Source organism: Nerophis ophidion, linkage group LG09, assembly GCF_033978795.1.
Source record: "Nerophis ophidion isolate RoL-2023_Sa linkage group LG09, RoL_Noph_v1.0, whole genome shotgun sequence".
NCBI lineage: Eukaryota > Metazoa > Chordata > Actinopteri > Syngnathiformes > Syngnathidae > Nerophis > Nerophis ophidion.
In genome coordinates this window covers 50,516,681-50,537,560 of record NC_084619.1, presented here as the reverse complement: position 1 = coordinate 50,537,560, position 20,880 = coordinate 50,516,681, and the positions used below count along the sequence as shown (strand labels likewise).

General features: G+C 38.9%; 1 protein-coding gene across 1 annotated transcript in view; it reads right to left on the bottom strand.

The window, feature by feature from the left end:
- LOC133559425 (AT-rich interactive domain-containing protein 5B-like) overlaps nt 1-20,880 on the bottom strand; it is a 305,977-nt gene that overhangs the window by 161,811 nt on the left and 123,286 nt on the right. The window contains exon 4 of the mRNA XM_061911167.1: nt 2,466-2,696. Within this exon, the coding sequence (XP_061767151.1) occupies nt 2,466-2,696 (231 nt within the window). The remainder of the gene's footprint in view (nt 1-2,465; nt 2,697-20,880) is intronic.

Here is a 20,880-nt window from a genome sequence, read left to right as displayed (position 1 = left end):
TCTGTAATTTTCATCATAGGTACACTTCAACTGTGAAAGACAGAATGTGAAAAAAAAAATCCAGGAATTCACATTGTAGGAATTTTAAAGAATTTATTTGTAAGTTATGGTGGAAAATAAGTATTTGGTCAACCATTCAAAGCCCTCACTGATGTTTAGGAGGTTTTGGCTCAAAATTTCACGATACATGGCCCCATTCATTCTTTCCTTAACACGGATCAATCGTCCTGTCCCCTTAGCAGAAAAACAGCCCCAAAGCATGATGTTTCCACCCCTATGCTTCACAGTAGGTATGGTGTTCTTGGGATGCAACTCAGTATTCTTCTTCCTCCAAACACGACAAGTTGAATTAAAACCAAAATGGATACATGGATGATGCAGCAGAGGATTTGGAGAATGTCATGGGGTCAGATAAAACCAAAATAGAACTTTTTGGTATAAACTCAACTCGTCGTGTTTGGAGGAAGAAGAATATTGAGTTGCATCCCAGGAACACCACACCTACTGGGAAGCATGGGGGTGGAAACATCATGCTTTGGGGCTGTTTTTCTGCTAAGGGGACAAGACGATTGATCCGTGTTAAGGAAAGAATGTATCGTGAGATTTTGAGCCAAAACCTCCTTCCATCAGTGAGAGCTTTGAATGGTTGACCAAATACTTATTTTCCAAGTGGGAGAACTTACACAATCGGTGGCTGACTAAATACTTTTTTGCCCCACTGTATATCATTACACCTTGTACCACATACATTTTTTTCAAGGTTGGTAAGCACAACCAGAATTTAGACGTACATAGGCGCACCTGGTTGCCGATTTTTTTTAAAAAAGAAAGGATTTTAGGTGCATCTTTTGGTCCGGAAAATAGGGTAATCTACCGATTAGTTTGTTCTATTAATGGAGTAATTGAATAGAACACGTTTTTAGGGAAAATAGTTTCTAATGACCTTTATTTTTTTTTTCTTGGAAATGCATATACTGTAACATTGACATTGCACTTTTTTACTATACTATGTAAAAAAATAAGTTAAAAAACTTTTGGTTAAATATATTTGATAATAAATGAAGAACTGAGCTACACAATAATACAGATAAAACATGATAAATGTATTCAACACCTACATAATTGGAGAAGAGGTGTTTGATTATGGGAAAGAACTTGTTAGGATTAACATACAAACTGTAGATGCTAGCATGTACTCATGTGTTTGATTAAAACATTTGTTATGCAAGTCATACATATAAAATAAGTTAGCTTCCAAAATAGTTTCCTGGTTTCAGTTAGTTTGCTGCTCTTGAATATGCAGGGTGCTTTCTGCTAATCGATGTAGTGATATTTATTGTTTGATACCAGTTTGACAGTGCAAACATTTCACCGCGATGTCTGTCTTTTTCACTTTGAAATAATCGCCAAAACTTCTCTAATCTTCTTTGGGCCCTTTGCTCTCTTTCCACCTTGTTATTGTTTTTCTTTTGACTCGGCACACACACACACAGGTCACATCACCTGCAGCGCCACTTGCATCTCATGTGCGCTTAATTGGAGCAGTCTTGCGGAGAACAAAGTCCTAGTGTTTTACTCATGAAACAAATCCTCCAAGCAACAAAACTACAAATTGAAGTGCAAACTAAGCCCCAAAACAAAAAGCAGGGCAAAATGAACCTGATTTCTACCCAAAGCAACTAACACAATACACACATTTGCTTATTTTTTTCTTTAGATTGTTAGCCACTTGCATATGTGGGAAAGTTTGTCATTATAGTCAAGACATAACTTCTCTTCGATAAGAGTATAGAACAGGGGTAGGGAACCCATGGCTCTCGAGCCAGATGTGCCTCTTTTGATGACTGCATCTGGCTCTCAGATAAATCTTAGCTGACATTGCTTAACACGATAAGTAATGAATAATTCCGTGTTAAAAATAACGTTCAAAATATAAATCATTCTCATGCATTTGAATTTGAGATGTCCGATAATATCGGTATTATCGGACGATAAATGCTTCAAAATGTAATATCTGAAAATATCAGTTTCAAAAAGTAAAATAAATGACTTTTTAAAACGCCGCTGTAATGAGTGGCACACGGACGTAGAGAGAAGTACAAAGCGCCAATAAACCTTGAAAGCACATCCTTTGCAATCACATCATATCTGCGGCTTTTTTTGTAGGGAGAAGAAATTTGGCGTGACAACGGTCAAAACTGCCAAGCACAGGAAGTGAACCTGTCGGCATGGTAACATGCCCTCATGAAACACACCACAAAACATAATCTGCCGGATAAAATGACATCAATGCAGTTTCAATGGAGGGACGACAGGTTTATAGGACAAGAAACAGGTTTCCCTTATTTTGCTTTGGGCCTGCGCAACATTCCAAAAAAAGGGAAATGTTGGGAAATACCGAAATGTAAAGGTGTACACTGCGCAATCCGCAGCACAGGAAACCATCAGAGAAAAGCCGCACTCACCGAACTGGTCGCAGATGCTCTCGTTGCGCAGCAGGGTGGGATGCTCGAAGGTGTCCCGGCAGTACAAGATCCGAGTGTTCCCGCCAAGCACCGCGATGCCGCCCAGCGCCAGCACCGTGTGGTTGAGGAGCAGCGAGGTGGGCTGCTCTCTCAGCCGGGCCGCCATCGAGCGGTAGCGGCAATACTGCGGGTAGCTGAGAACCAGCACCTTCCTGTCGTCTTCTTCCTGGCCTGGGAGACACACAGAAAAATAAGAAAATAAAACACATAAACAAGGAGGCCCGCATGAACCCCAAACACAACTTTGTAATAAAAGGCTGACAACATTGGCATTTATTTTATAGTTGTGGACCTAAGGTAAAATCCGCCTCAAAACGGACAAAAAGAGTGATTTTAGGCATACTTCCCAACCTCCCGAAATTCAGCGCCTCTCCCAAAAACCTCCCGGGACAGATTTTCTCCCGAAAATCTACCGAAATTCAGACGGCGCTGGAGGCCACGCCCACTCCAGCTCCATGAGAACCTGACTCAATGTTGTGACCCTCTTAAACAGGACAATACTGCCATCTACTGTACATAGAATAGAATGTCTGTTCTGAAGCCCACAGTAAAGACGTAACTTCATCACGTCACCTGGTTATTGACTCCAACCCAATATATTACACCGTCGACGAGCAAAATGAAGAAATACGCTTGCAAGTTCCAGAACGATTGGAAACAAGAATTTCAGTTTATCCAGGAGAGTTCGAAGGGGAAGGGGTATGTTGCCTGTACATTTTGTAGAACAGACTTCTCCGTTGAACACGGTGAACGGATATACTCAGCCATGAACGGTCAGTCAGCAATGCACAAAGCGTCCGCAGCGCAGCATCGTTCACAACCCAGTATCATGGCCCATCTTGCAAAATGGAGACCCGATGGTGTATCTTATGCTGAGACAAATATGGCTATGCCGATAGCTGGAAGCAACATCCCGTTCTCAATTGCGGATGTCTACAACAAATCCGTGAAGGATGTTCCTGGATTCGGAGATCGCTCGCCAATATGCAAATAGCAGAACAAAGGTTACTCAAATAGTGAAAGGTAAATGTTTTCGCAGGTCTCAAGGTTGGCAAGTATGATTTTAGGCCATCTGCATCAGGGGTTATCGGCCATGCTGTGGGGGTGCTTTGAGTCTGGTGGCCATTGTCTGATGACCTCTTGATGCAGAATGCTCCTGTGATAGTGTTTACTCACCTGACCCCTCTGTACTCAACCATGCATTCATTTGTTCTAGAGATGTTCGATAATGGCTTTTTTTGCCATTATCGAACAATAATAAATATGGCACTGCCATATTTATTATTGAAATTATAAAGTAAATTTTTTTCAAACATGCCTTAAAACAGCAGCTTGGAATTTGGGACTTGCTTTTACTTTTTGAAACCGATAACAATAATTCCAGATATTAGATTTTGAAGTATTTATTGGCCGATAATATCGGCAGTCCCATATTATCGGACATCTCTAATTTGTTCATAAATGTGCATAAGCATGTGTGTGTTTGGGTATCTGAATTTGATTTGACCTGTGAAATTTGGTAATTTCCCAACCAACTGCGTGGATCCAACATTGGACATCAATTCAACTATTTTGCAACGTTGTTTCCAAGTCACTTTTAAAAGACATGTATGTATAATCAACATTGTGTCAATGTCTTGTCCCTGCTGGGTAGTGTATTCCATTGGGTATAATATTATTTTGGTATTATTGTTTGTTTGTTTATGAATATTCCCATAAGCTTCGAAAATGCTTTGAGATGCAGGCCACATTCAAACAACAGCTCCACATTATTACTAACAATTGCTATGCTAATTTATGATCAAACTATAGCTGTAAAAATGCAAGTTCGAAAAAAAATAAAAGGTACAAACCATTTCTATGCAATGCAGTTTGGAACTAAAAATAGACCACAAAAGAAAATAATTATTGTACTTGTGTTAGTATATAAAGTCTTATTTTGCCTATCATTCACAATCATTATGCGAGAAAAGATGATAAAAAATGCTTGAAAGATGTGGCTGATAAGAGTCTTTGTTGTAGCCTTCAAAGCCCTCCATCAACGTTTTATAAATACACTGCAAGTATATATATTAAATGTAGTAACAGACACGTTCAGGACAATAAGTAATATGTACAATATTATCCATTTTTTGATAATTTTAGTCATTGCTGGAACTAATTCCTCTGCACTTCCGACATGTGGCAACAAATGTGTGTTCCTACTTCTATAAACAAAGGCATGTGTTTTCCAATCATGGCAGACTTGGTAATAGGCAACAAAAAATTAATGAGGATTCAACAACCTTATTTTTTTTAAGCTGAATATAGTGAGGATGAACTGCTGCTTATAGAAGCCAGCATGAAGACGAGTGAAACGTTGGAGCAGTTGGAAGCCGAGAGAGTGAGGTGAAAGTGACGACGCTATAAATGTGGAACTTGGAGCCAAGCTATTTCGACATAAATGGAGTGCGCCATAGTTACCTTTTACGGCTAATACCGAAGCGTGCCGATGTGTTAGTACTCTAGAAAAGTGTTCGCTCTTACAGTAATAATGTCGCTACAAATTGGTTATTATACAGGTTACAGAACGTAAATGAGGTATTGTTAGTGGTTTTAATGCATTTTTAAAGTGATTTAAAGGTAGAATTAATTGCTGCCATTAGCTGCATTGCTAGCCACCAATAACGTGCCGATTTTTATATGTTAGAATGCAAAAAAAAAAAAAAAACCTTCTGTCTTTTTGTCTCTCACAAGGATTGTGAACAATAGGCAACATTTAAAGAAAAATTCTGTTCCCCTTTAATCTTTTAGAAAAAGTTCCTGAATGCATCATCAACTATTGAGGAAGTTTATTCCAAACATGTTCCGCATTAAATAAGTTGGACAAGGATCCACTTCATTAAATAAGTCGGACAAGGATCCATTACGAAGTGACTTTCCGTTGATTGACATTGTGGAATGTTGATAAATATGACATGGTACTTCATCATAGCATCTCTGTTGTTGCCACGGTGACCATGCATCGCCTCTTTTACTGGTCTATTGCTGCAAATATTACTCCGGTTTGACAATTTCACCAACGCTGTAATTCAAAGTGTGTGTCCATGACCTACTTTAGAGCTTTATTTAACACGGCGATAACGAAACCATATCCCTGGACACTTAACGGTGCATTGAAATACTATTTAAAAAGACGACTTGAAGTATTAGAAAGGCAATATAATTTCAGTAGAAAATGCAGAATGGATTAAATGTGCTGCATGCTGTACAGACGTCATATATATCTTTCCTATTGTGCTTGAGTGAGGCAAATCCAACCACCCACGCAACACGAATGTAATGAAAGCAATTACAACTCAAGTTGAGCACAAAGTAAATGCGTCATGCAGTTAAAAAATTAACCCGTGCTGAAGGAATGGTAAATATTTTGTTATTTGTATTTCAAAAAAATGTAATTCACCGTGGAAGAAAAGAGGTGAAAATGACCCCCATTCATGACTCATAAGTGTTGGTGCTTAAATATATTTAATGTTAATCTCCCGGGGAAATAGAAGTGATTACAGGTTGTGTTATTATAATATAAGCCTAAAAAGTAGACGCTGCGCTTGGCTAATATTTTTCAGGCGTACAAAAGGCGAGGACTCGCATGATGAAGCCGAGAGGGAGGCAGTTTGGAACATGAATATGAATTATTCACTGTTCCTGCCCGCTTATATATCGCCCTTGGACATGACATTGACGAGGAAATTGTATTCCGGGAGCAGCTTTTCCAAACAGGTACTTTGAATGGGTAGACTTAAAAAAGAAAAAAAATGAAAAAGGCCACATTTATTTTACTTTTTATTTATTCCTGCGCAGGGGGCTGACAAATGTGTGATTAAAAATGTGCAGAAAGAACACTTTTCACAAAGCATTCCTGACAGTCAGCTGATCTATCTTAACTAAAGTCCGACAGGAAAAGAAGTAAATTACATTTTGACATATTAAAACAACTGGAAGAAATACACACTATAAAAGGGGGCAAGTATTTCGAAAAATTGTATTTACAGGACAACTGCAACTAACAGTTATTTGAGTCAGCAATTTTTTTCCCCAAATGAGTCGACTCGTCAAATATTTCTTAATGATCTGTTGTACACGTTTGAGTTTGATGTTGAGTCTTCAACTTGATTTAAGTAATTTTTAAAACCTATTACAGTGAATTCAATTATAATATATAAAAAAATAAATTACTGAGAAACAAGTGATATTCTAACCACAGTGACATGAATCATAAAAAACATACTCAATTCAATATTTCCTGTAAACAATCTGATATTCAGTGCAAAAAGTTTTTTTAGCCACTATATATACATACATTTATATATATATATCTATCTATATATATATCTATATATATATAGATATATATATATATATATATATCTATATGTATATATAGATATATATATATAGATAGATATATATATAGATAGATAGATATATATCTGTATATATACAAATATACACACACATATATATATATTTATATATATATTATATATATATGAGTGTAAATATATATATATATATATAAATAGACATACATACATATATACAAACATATGTATATATATATATATATATACATACATACATACATACATATATACACATATATATATATATATATATATATATATATATATATATATATATATAAACATGCATACATACATACATACATACATACATATATATATATACAAACATATATATATATATACAAACCCCATTTCCATATGAGTTGGGAAATTGTGTTGGATGTAAATATAAACGGAATACAATGATTTACAAATCCTTTTCAACCCATATTTAATTGAATGCACTACAAAAACAAGATGTTTGATGTTCAAACTCATAAACTCTTTTTTTTTTGTGCAAATAATAATTAACTTAGAATTCCATGGCTGCAACACGTGCCAAAGTAGTTGGGAAAGGGAATGTTCACCACTGTGTTACATCACATTTTCTTTTAACAACAATCAATAAACATTTGGGAACTGAGGAAACTAATTGTTGAAGCTTTGAAAGTAGAGCTTTAGTCGTTCAACAGTCCGGGGTCTCCGCTGTCGTATTTTACGCTTCATAATGCGCCACATATTTTCGATGGGAGACATGTCTGAACTACAGGCGGGCCAGGAAAGTACCTGCACTCTTTTACTACGAAGCCACGCTGTTGTAACACGTGGCTTGGCATTGTTTTGCAGAAATAAGCAGGGGCGTCCATGATAACGTTGCTTGGATGACAACATATGTTGCTCCAAAACCTGTATGGACCATTCAGCATTAATGGTGACTTCACAGATGTGTAAGTTACCCATGCCTTGGGCACTAAAACACCCCCATACCATCACAGATGCTGACTTTTGAACTTTGCGCCTATAACAATCCGGATGGTTATTTTCCTCTTTGTTCCGGAGGACACCGCCTCCACAGTTTCCAAATATAATATGAAATGTGGACTCGTCAGAACTTAGAACACTTTTCCACTTTGTATCAGTACATCTTAGGTGAGTTCGGGCCCAGCGAAGCCGGCGGCGTTCCTGGGTGTTGTTGATAAATGGCTTTCGCTTTGCATAGTAGAGTTTTAACTTGCAATTACAGATGTAGTGACCAACTGTAGTTACTGACAGTGGTTTTATGAAGTGTTCCTGAGCCCATGTGGTGATATCCTTTACACACTGATGTCGGTTTTTGAAGCAGTACCGCCTGAGGGATCAAAGGTCCGTATTATCATCGCTTACGTGCAGTGATTTCTCCAGATTCTCTGAACCTTTTAATGATTTTACAGACCGTATATGGTAAAATCCCTAAATTCCTTGTAACAGCTCGTTGAGAAATGTTGTTCTAAAATTGTTCGACAATTTGCTTACAAAGTGGTGACCCTCGCCCCATCCTTGTTTGTGAATGACTTAGCATTTCATGGAAGCTGCTTTTATACCCAATCATGGCACCCACCTGTTCCCAATTAGTCTGCAAACCTGCGGGATGTTCCAAATAAGTGTTTGATGAGCATTCCTTAACTTTATCAGTATTTATTGCCACCTTTCCCAACTTCTTCGTCACATGTTGCTGGCATCAAATTCTAAAGTTAATGATTATTTGCAAAAAAAAAAAGTTTATCAGTTTGAACGTCAAATATGTTGTCTTTGTAGCGTATTCAACTGAATATGGGTTGAAAATGATTTGCAAATCATTGTATTCCGTTTCTTTTTACATCTAACACAATTTCCCAACTCATATGGAAACGGGGTTTGTACTGTATATACATATTAGGGCTGGGCGATATTGGCTTTTATTAATATCGCGATATTTTTATGCCATATTGCGATATACGATATATATTACGATATTTTGCCTTAGCCTTGAATGAACACCTGATATATATAATCACAGCAGTATGATGCTTTTATGTGTCTACATTAAAACATTCTTCTTCATACTGCATTAATATATGCTACTTTTAAACTTTCATGCAGAGAGGGAAATCTCAACTAAGTCAATTGACCACAACTGTATTTATTAAATACTCTTCATTCTCTCATGGGTGATTTTTAAATGAAAGAACAAATTAATAGTGTTGCTACCTTTTTGTAGTAACACTTCTGCTGCATACTTGGCATATTGCTGTTGTCTGCTGAATATCTTCCAAATTGAAGCCAAACCACCGCCAGATGATGGATCCCCTGCTCTTTATTTTGGGCATTTATTGTTCTTCCTCCATTTGTGATCAGTTTTGTACCTTCTCTCTCTTGTATTGTCACAAGTTCCGCTCGCTCGACCTGCCTCAGCTAACAATAGCCATGCTGCTACCTCTCTGGTCGGCGAGAGCGTATGACGCTAGACAAGCGAGAGTATGTGACGTATGTAAGAAGGTGGGCTTGTTTTCCGTCTTTGTGAGAAGGAGAGACGAGGAGGAGTGAAAAACGCCTGTTGTGTAATGTCCGCAGCTAAAAGCAACTGTGTGAGAACATATAATCGAATATTACGATAGTCATTTTCTATATCAGACAGAGACAAACTTGCGATATATCGTTTATATCGATATATCGCCCAGCCCTAATACATATATCCATCCATCCATTTTCTACCGCTTATTCCCTTTTTGGGGTCGCGGGGGGCGCTGGCGCCTATCTCAGCTACAATCGGGCGGAAGGCGGTGTACACCCTGGACAAGTCGCCACCTCATCGCAGAATACATATATATATATATATATATATATATATATATATATATATATACATATATACATATACATACATACATACATATATATATATATATATATACATACATACATATATATATATACACATATTATATATATATATATATATATATATATATATATATATATATATATATACACAAATATATATACACACACATAAATATACACACTATGGTTGTACAGTATACCGGTACTAGTATAGTACCGCGATACTACTGAATCATATTCAGTACTATTCCGCCTCTAAAAAGTACTGCTCAGTTTTATTATTAGTTATTTTTAAACAAATATTTTTTTTATGAGGAAACCCCTTTTTTAACCTCTTTTTATATTATAAATAAATATTTTCCCAAACGAGAACTGAATCGTTAACCAGAATCGAAATTGGAATGCAAAACATCAATCAATCAATCAATCAATGTTTACTTATATAGCCCTAAATCCCTAGTGTCTCAAAGGGCTGCACAAACCACAACACAAACCACTACGACATCTCATCACAGACTAAGAACACACACAATTGTGACAAGTTTACTCAAGTTGTTGCCAAATATTTGTTGTGTATTGACTAATTTTCAGTGGGCATCAAATCTATACTGATTATACTCTAAAGCGGGGGTGTCAAACTCATTTAGCTCACGGGCCGCATGGAGGAAAATATATTCCTAAGTGGGCCGTAATTGCAAAATGATGGCATGATAACTTAAAAATAAAGACAACCCCAGGTTGTTTTCTGGGTTTTACTTTGGGCAAAAATAAAACAAGCACATTATGAAAACGTACAAATCACAAATAATCCTTTGGACATCCTTTTCAACATTTTGTTGAAAATTCTGACAAAATTGGTGCAGCTTCAAAAACACCATGAGCTTAGAATTTGTCTCACTCTATCTACAAAGCCAGGGTTGAACTTTATGTCACAGTCTTTTTGGGATTGAACAAAAAAACACAACATGTAAACTCTTGTAGGTATCAAATACCTCCTTTGTCAGGTCCAATCAATCCATTGCTTACTCAACAAACCGTAAGAAGAAGAGGTAAAAACTATTCAAAAGGGTTAAGTTTACTTTTTGTGTGTTTGACAGAGACATTTTGCGGCAAAAAGGGTGCCAAATGACGATGTGTTCAAAGCAAAAGACCTAAAAACGGCAGGTTTTAAGTTTCATGTGGGTCGAGGAGGAGGAGCCACAGTCACCCTTTACTGTGTAACTCTAGCTTGAACCGTTCGTTTGCTTGCCTAACAGAATTGCTATTGTGACATCTAGTGGACACTAGGGGTGTAACGGTACGTGTATTTGTATTGAACCGTTTTGGTACGGGGGTTTCGGTTCTGTTCGGTGGTGTACCGAACGAGTACACATGCTAGCAGCGACCGGGCTAGGACAACATGTAAAAGCCAGAGCTGGAAGACCCTCCTGCCTTGTTAAGATCTCCCGTTTGGGAACACTTTGGCTGCACGGTGCGATACAACAATGGAGAATGGAGGTTTGCCGATTTTGTTCAGCAGCTGCTTTTGACTACATGTCAAACATGTGTTGCACCTTCCCTGCTTCCGGCTCCCATACCGTAGTCGAGGAGCGCATGGGAGACACTCCTCCAGAGCCGATGTATTCTCGTGGGCAACACCCTTCACTCTACCTGGCAGTGGGTCTCCACAGCTCCGGACTCCAGGGTAAATGAAGAGTCCAGCGATTAGTTGCAAATCGTGGCTTTATCGAGATCTTGCAGACAGCCAATCCAACAAAACACCAGCCACTCCCCGCACTCACGCTACGCTCCCTCTCACCTCGCTCGCCCACACACTCACTGACGTCACTTACCTCACATGCAGTCACATATTAAAAGGGCCACACGCACACATACGCTACTCTTACATATGCTCACTGTTTGTTATTTATTACTTCGGTACTCCTGTCTTGCTCTGTATATTGTACAGTATTAGTATTTTGTACTTCTATAGTGTTTTGTATATCGTACAGAATTGCTTATTATTTTTATTGGATAGTAGTCTGTTTATTTCAATTGTTAGTTTTTCCTTTATTACCTCTTATGTCATTTATTTCACCCCATATTTGTTCCCACTACCGCACCTTAAGTTGGAGTCTTTAATCTCGTTATATGCAAATATAATGACAATAAAGTTCATTCTATTCTATTCTCATAACACATGCTCACCCATTTGAAGCGTCACCACCGCATTCAAGCAGTCTCTCCTCGGCGAGTCAGGAAGGGCTAAAGCAATAACAAATGTTTTTATAGCAGCAGATTTAAGTCCATGTTACATTAAAAACTAGATTTTGACCCACTTCTATGGTGGAAGAACAATGAGCCCATATATCCGCTTACTGCCAAGTTAGCCAAGCTAGTAAAAGTCTCAATCAATCAATCAATCCAAAAAAGCACTTTATTTGTAAAAATAAAGTGCGGTAGGCGGGGTCCACCCTGGACAAGTCGCCACCTCATCGCAGCTGCTCATTTATATACTTGGCAAATTCATCATGCGAGCCGGAAAAAATCTGGCCGTACGTTTGTCACCCCAGACCTAAAGCATATCCAACCTTACTATTTATGGTTTGGGCATCTGGTCAGAATGCCTGCCGAACGGGGAGGGGGTTAGGGCACGTCCCGGCTGGTAGGAAAAAACTGGGAAGACCCAGGACACGATGGATAGACTATGTCTCCCAGCTTGGCCTGGGATCACTTCGGGAAGCGCTGGATGAAGTAGCTGGGGAGAGAGAAGTCTGGGCTTCTCTGCTTAGGCTGCCGCACCCGCAACCTGACTTCGGATAAGCGGAAGAGGATGGACGGATGGGCGGACTATTTGTTGTCATTTGAGGGGATATAATGAAATGTGAAGGTTTTACTGTACATTATTCCACACATGAAATAAGCGGTCTGGTTGTGATTCTAGCTTTGATTTCAAATGTCAGGAGTTTTAATGGAAGTGTAAGATAACGGCGTTCCAAAGGTAGTAGTGATGTGCCTCCTAAAGGGCCGGGTATCTGTTCACAATGAACACAAGATGATTGGCAGCTCGTGAAAGTAGTTAGATGTGCGTACATGAGCCACTGAACAATAATGGAGGGAAGGAAGGGGGTAAGATTTTACGACGCCAGGGAGACGTAATGTACGACGCTAACACGCTGCATTGTGGGATCTTTAGGGAAGACGTGGTATGGAAGCTTGACCCACACTAACCTGCAATAAAAGCGGCGACACCCGAGGGTTCTGCGGCCTCAGCTTTGACGCGCCCGTCGTAAAAACGCTGACGAGTTTGTACAAAAGGCCAACGCTTGTTGCCTCTTTGTATCAGGAAAGGTTTACCCAACAATATTCACGTTTATTTCAAACATGGAAAAAGTTACATTATGATACACATACAGTATCTCCAAAATGTCTATGTATGTATATATATCATATATGTATTTTTTTATGTACTTATATACATATATCCATTCATCCATTTTCTACACGCACGCACGCACACACACACAACCACACACACACACACACACACACACACACACACACACACACACACACACACACACACTGCAGCCCTAGACAGGAGGAGGACAGTGTAGGTACACAGAACATCAGAGGGTCAAATGTGCGAGAAAATGAGAGCAGACAGTGTTGACGAACAATGTTGCAACCTTGTGTGGGAACCACAGTTGCAGAAACATAAAAGAAGAATCCCCGTGGAATGCAGAAACTGGCAGAGAAATTTTCTGTGCAACGTTCATATTGTTGTTACTCAGCCAGCGTTTGTGGGTCTGATGGACCTGTTGTATTTTTTTGGCTTTTAATGCCTCACAAGCAAACACTTTTATGTTAAACCTTGTTTACCTTATCTCAATAAACATCTGTTCAGTATTTTAACATAAAAGTGTATGATTGTGAGGCATTAAAAGCCACTAAATGCAACAGGTCCATCAGACCCACAAATGCTGGTTGATTAACAACAATATGAACATTACACAAGGACTATGCAACATGTTGACCAACGAACCACCATTTATGTTTTGTAGACCACAAGGAAATGTTTTACATTTTGAAAAAAATAAAAATAATAATATGACGCGCCTTATATATTAAAAAAGATCAAAAATAGACCATTTGGAAAATACGGTGATAAAGTGAAATCCAAATAAGGCAACAAAATAAATACTTTTGTAAAGTCTAGCAAATATACACATCTAGATCAAAAATATAAATTTGCCTTTTCGTGCGTGTAATGAAACCTGAGACAAATATGTATCTTCCATCTATTTTCCGACATTTTTTTCCTCATAGCTCAAACGTCGTTTAACATATCGGAAAAAGATTGTTTTCCTGAACACCTTTTACGCTTCGATGTCAACAATTGTAGTTATTTACAATCGTCATTTTTTGTTTTAAATGTGAGAATCTTTGACAACACATTTAAGTTAGGAGATGTTGAAGAGGAGGCTGGGTCAAAGGCATCGTAATGTACGATAATTATGTATTTGATTTGATTGTGTATTTTGGCAAAAAACTAAACAAAACATTTAAAAAAAACTTGGGGACACGGGCCATAGTTTGGTGGACTCTTCAGTAGGCCAATACTTTGTGCTGTTGATTTTGCATTATTAAACTGCAGTATCAAGCCAGTCTTCTCTATACTAAATCATGTCAATAAGCAGACGTGTTGCACAAATACGTCATTTAAAAAAATGTCCAAGCATCTCCGCGAGGAGTCTTTACATTAGCATAGAAAAGCGCATTACAATCATGTCAGCAGGATGTGGTGAGACTTCAGAGATTCCAGTCATAAAAACAAAACAAAAAAAAAAACAAAAAAAAAAACGCAAGCAGCGCTGGTTTTGCAATTTGTACGTGCTCTCAGACATGACGAGCGCTCACAAATGATTGAGCAGCTTGTGTAAAGGGGTCAGGGGGATCGATGGCAACATTTCAGGTTTCGGGGGTCATCCGCCTCCTGTTGTTAACACCACAGTGATGGACAAATGCTTGAAAACAGTTGGCTCATTTTATAGGAAGAACATTTAGTGGTGTATTTAATAGCACTCTGCTCCCTCATGGCAAAACGCGAGCAGACAGCAAACATTACGTAGTGCGCATATCTGCTGGATGATGTCCAAAGGATGGAAATCAAACAAGACTCAGCCTACAAGCAAGTTCACTGCAAAAAGGAATTGTTCAAAAACAAGAACAAAAAAATACAAACATCAGTTACCGTATTTCCTTGAATAGCCGCCGGGGCGCTGATTAATTTAAAACACTGTTCTTACTCCTGCGCTTATTCAAAGCATGCGGTAAAAGTAAGCAGGCGCTAATAATTTTAAAACCTCTTCTCACTCCGGCGCTTACCAATGGCATACAGTAAAAAATTGAGTGTGATTAAAAAAAAAAAAAAAAAAAAAATTATTGGTTGGGGACCACTGCTCTACAGCATGTCATCGCGCTCACTTTTGCACCATGATTGTTTGTGTGTCGGCCGGACACATCCATTTCGCTACTTCTTAATTGAGATTGCAACTTTAAAACTCTTACTAATATGCGCCACACTCTGTGAACCTTCACCAAGCACATTTCTGGAGAGCATTGGCTCTGTGGCACATTATAAACGCAGCATAGGGATTACCCATAATGCCGTGTATCCGTGACTATTGGCTATTATACACGCGCCCCCCAACGCACGGCAGGGGAGGGAGGGGGGGCATGTTTGGTGCCAGCGGGTGTATGGACAGTGTAGCCAGGAGTCGTGGATGCATTGCATTGTGGGTAGTTGTTGTGTTGCGTTTGTGGTGTGTTGCAGGGCATATGTTCTCCAGAAATGTGTTTGGTGTGGGTTCACAGAGTGTGGCGCATATTATTAAGAGTGTTGAAGTTGTTTTATATCACAACCATTAGTGTGATCTGTATGGCTGTGGAACAAGACCCTGGTTTACACACAGTCAAAGTAAAAAAAAACTCCTCCGCTGTTATGAAATGACGGCGAGGGAAGGGTCACTCGTGACGTCACAAAATTGACCCAGCGGTGAAAGTAAGCATGTGCTTATTTATTTGGGGAGCGAGATTTGCATAGCCGTAATTCAAGGCAGGCGCATATTAAATGCCCAGCGGCTATTCAAAGAGATACGGTATATTCTATTTGAACTAAGCAAAATTATCTGTCAATAGAACAAGAAAATTTGGCTTGTCAAGACTTTCCAAAACAAGGAAAATTAGCTAACTTCAATGAACCCAAAACTACCTTAAAATAAGTATATTCTCACGAATAACAATTGCACTTTTCTTGGTTGAAAAAAAGAGACTGTGGAGAGGCGGAGCCGGCAATCCGACAGCGAGGCAGGGCACACCGGAGCCCGGCCCAAGATGGCGGCAAGGAGGCGTGGACGGCGAGCGAGCGGCGAGGCGGAGTGCGCCGGGAGTGACGCCGCAATCAAGATCAGGTCCGTGGATCGCGCACCTGAGGAAAATTGAGTAATTGTATAAAAGGGTGACAGCCGTGAACGTCAGAGAGAGAGGCGGAGAGACGAGAAGAAGGTATAAAAACTCGCCTATGAAACAAAACTATTACTACAACATAAACTATGGATATAAAACAAAACTTACAGGGAACGAGAAAAGAACATGGATAATCAGCATGGAGGAAGGGTGTGTAGAGGATGATGTCGCCAGGCTGACTGCCTGGCAAGTACAGGCTTAAATAGTGCTGTGTTGCTTGAAAACAGGTGCGTGAGTTCAAATGAATTAGGTGCCTGAGTCGTGGGGTTAGGTGAACTGATTGGTAGGCATAGAAACAAAACAATGGAGTGAAAAAACAGGAACTAATGGAGTCTTGAAGTAATCTAACACAACTAAACAAAACATGATCACAGAGACATGACAAAAATCTGCTTAGTAAGAATATTTATTTTATCCGACAGAAAATAAGCAAATATCACCCTTATTTGAGGTATTTAATCTTACTTAGAGTTCAGTTTTTGCAGTGTTTGCTGTTCACATTATGGTGCAGGGGAAGAAAAACCAAACAAATTATTATTTCCTGAAAACTCATCGCGAAGACGAAACGGCATTTTATTTTCACGCATGGCGATGTCAAAGTGAAAAGTGAACATTATGACAGCGGGCTGCCAAATAGCGAATAATTCAAAACACGCTGGAGATCCATATTCGAGACACGCGTGTCCGCCTCTACACTGTTATCTGGATTTGATTAGAACATGAGTGGCCACGTGCAGTCTCAGACGTTCAGACATTTCAAGCAATTGGATACAGGATCACAATATAATGTGAAGTATAATCAAATAATATAGTACGTAGTACAGCTGGGATTCATTATTTATTATTAACCCTTCTTATGTTCATTACACTAGTCACTATTTAGCAACTACAATAATCAGCTAAAAATCTGTCAGCTTAAAAAAGAGCAGAAAAACAGTCATTACCTTCTATATACAGTTTATTAAATCAATTACTAAATTGGCCAGTCATTTATTCCAAGACACATTTCCAGCTTTATCATTGTTACATGAGCTTTAACCACGTTTGTAGATAGATAGATGGATGGATGGATGGATGGATGGATGGATGGATGGATGGATGGATGGATGGATGGATGGATGGATGGATGGATGGATGGATGGATGGATGGATGGATGGATGGATGGATGGATAGATAGATAGATAGATAGATAGATAGATAGATAGATAGATAGATAGATAGATAGATAGATAGATAGATAGATAGATAGATAGATAGATATATAGATTGTGGATTCCTTCCACAGAGTTCCTTCAGGAAAATTAAACTTCCAGCAGCAGTGCACAGAGTTGAGATCAATTTAAAAAGTAAAAAGTAAATAATGGTGTTATAAATGGAAACAAAATAGAAACATATTACAATTAAAATGAAAATAAAAAGCAACAATGAGAATAAAAACATAACAGTAAAATAAGAATATAACAAGAGAAACTAGACAGTAGTGACCATATTATGAAAAAGTAGTGCACTGTTATTGTTTTGCATCCCCTGTCATCCTAGTACCCCCCGACCCCTCCCCAGAGAGGAGTTGTACAGTCTAATGGCGTGTGGGACAAAGGAGTTTTTGAGTCTATTAGTCCTGTACTTGGGATGAAGCAGTCTAGCACTGAACAGGCCCCTCTGGCTACTGATAACGCTATGCAGGGGGTGACTGACATCATCCATGATCACTAGTTTTTCCACAGTCTTCTTCTCTGCCACCCTCACCAGTGAGTCCAGTTTTGTTCCGATCGTAGAACCGGCCCGCCTAATCAATTTTTCCAGTCTGGAGTTGTCCTTCTTAGATGTACTGCGGTCACCACTTTGTAAGCAAATCGTCGAACAGTTTTAGAACAACATTTCTCAACGAGCTATTGCAAGGAATTTAGGGATTTTACCATCTACGGTTCGTAAAATCATCGAAAAGTTCAGAGAATCTGGAAAAATCACTGCATGTAAGCGATGAAATTACGGACTTTTGAACCCTCAGGCGGTACTGCATCAAAAACCGACATCAGTGTTTAAAGGATATCACCACATGGGCTCAGGAACACTTCATAAAAAGTTCTATTTTGGTTTCATCTGACCACATGACATTCTCCCAATCCTCTGCTGTATCATCCATGTATCAATTTTGGTATAAACTCAACTCGTTGTGTTTGGAGGAAGAAGAATACTGAGTTGCCTCCCAAGAACACCATACCTACTGTGAAGCATGGGGGTGGAAACATCATGCTTTGGGGCTGTTTTTCTGCTAAGGGGACAGGACGACTGATCCGTGTTAAGGAAAGAATGAATGGGGCCATGTATCGTGAGATTTTGAGCCAAAACCTCCTTCCGTCAGTGAGAGCTTTGAATGGTTGACCAAATATTTATTTTCCACCATAATTTACAAATAAATTATTTAAAATTTCTACAATGTGAATTCCTGGATTTTTTTTTCACATTCTGTCTCTCACAGTTGAAGTGTACCTATGATGAAAATTACAGACCTCTGTCATCGTTTTAAGTGGGAGAACTTAAAATGACTAAATACTTTTTTGCCCCACTGTATGTCGTATAAGACAGATTCATGAGATAAGTAACTGAATTGAGTCGTAATTTATTCAGAATTTCCCCCAGTGAATGTCTGAATTTCGATAAGCTAGCATACCGCTTCCTGTTTTCTGAACATAAGTCGAGCTAAATTATTCTCATGGCCTTTTTTTCTTTTCTTTTTTTACTCGTACACAAGTGGCCTTTTAATCACAAAACTGACATGAGAATATTTCCCAGCTCTATAAACACTTTCCAGTGGAGACGCTAGCCCACTATATCACATGCTAAAGTCATTAGCTACGTTAGCCGTCACGGAAGGCCGTATGTGGAGCGTTTTTTTTTTCACATTTCAATCCAACATAATCAACTGCAGACTAAAAGCAGCACGCTGCAGTGATTTACGAGCCATGGAATGCATAAATACCAGCAAACGAGCTTGTAATAGCATATAGGACATATGGACATGCTGTAAGTGGAGGGGGAAAAAAGAGTCTTGGATGTTTATAGCCACACGTTGGCGTCTGATAAAATATTATGAATACTTTGTGTAACTGCGATAAAGGGAAACTTTTATATTCCTCTTCCAAGCATGCAACATGCTTGATGAATTATTCCTCATAATCACAATCTCCTGAAACGTATTAAGCATGCAGAGCGAGAAGCTGCTGCAGAATGTGTCGCAGGAACAAAATACACAATTTAATCCAATATTTTCCTTTTATGGTATGAAAACTGAGAGCGGAAAAGGTTTGTTGGGTTGCTGTTTTTGCATGAAATAGAGAATGCTTTTGTGGCACAGCTTTTTTTTTAAAAGGAAGGAAACCTGACACGTTTTGTTTTTTTAAGATACTACTGTAACCGTGACAACCAGGTCACAAAAAGACATTGTATTAGGAGCGTATGTTTTCATCCTTTCCCTTTTCAGTAGCTCTTTCACTTCTTTGTTAATCGAGATTTTTTTCAAGGCCGTCCCGTCTGGATTTACAGTACAGGTCAAAAGTTTGGACACACCTTCTCATTCAATACGTTTTCTTTATTTTCAGGACTATTTACATTGCAGATTGTTACTGAAGGCATCACAACTATGAATGAACACATGCGGAGTTATGTACTTAACAAAAAAAGATTAAATACCTGAAAACATGTTTTGATATTCTAGTTTCTTCAAAATAGCCACCCTTTGCTCTGATTACTGCTTTGCACACTCTTGGCATTCTCTCGATGAGCTTCAAGAGGTAGTCACCTGAAAGGGTTTTCACTTCACAGGTGTCATAGTTTCGATGCCTTCAGTGACAATCTACAATGTAAATAGTCATGAAAATAAAGAAAACACATTGAAATCAGAAGGTGTGTCCAACCTTTTGGCCTGTACTGTATATATATATATACGGCGTGGCGCAGTGGGGAGAGTGGCCGTGCGCAACCCGAGCGTCCCTGGTTCAATTCCCACCTAGTACCAACCTCGTCACATCCGTTGTGTCCTGAGCAAGACACTTCACCCTTGCTCCTGATGGGTGCTGGTTGGCGCCTTGCATGGCAGCTCCCTCCATCAGTGTGTGAATGTGTGTGTGAATGGGTAAATGTGGAAGTAGTGTCAAAGCGCTTTGAGTACCTTGAAGGTAGAAAAGCGCTATATAAGTACAACCCATTTATCATTTATATATATATATATATATATATATACACACACACACACACATATATATATATATATATATATATATATATATAAATACGGGCTAGGATAGACTGACCATACGTCCTCTTTTCACCGGATATGTCCTCTTTTGCGGGGCTGTCCGGGTGGAGTTTCTTAAATGCCTCAAAAGTCCGGCATTTCAAGTTAGGGTTGTGTGTATTTTCAATGTATGTTCAGGGTTAAGAAGGGGTTAAAAACAAAACAAATGGTGCGTGCAGCAGCATTCGTGAGGGAGGGGCAGAGAGCGAGAGAGTTATGATAAATGCGCATTCGTCTCCAGGCTCTGATTTTTATCCATATATTTATAAGATTTATTTTTTATTATCTATAGCAGGGGTGTCAAAAGAG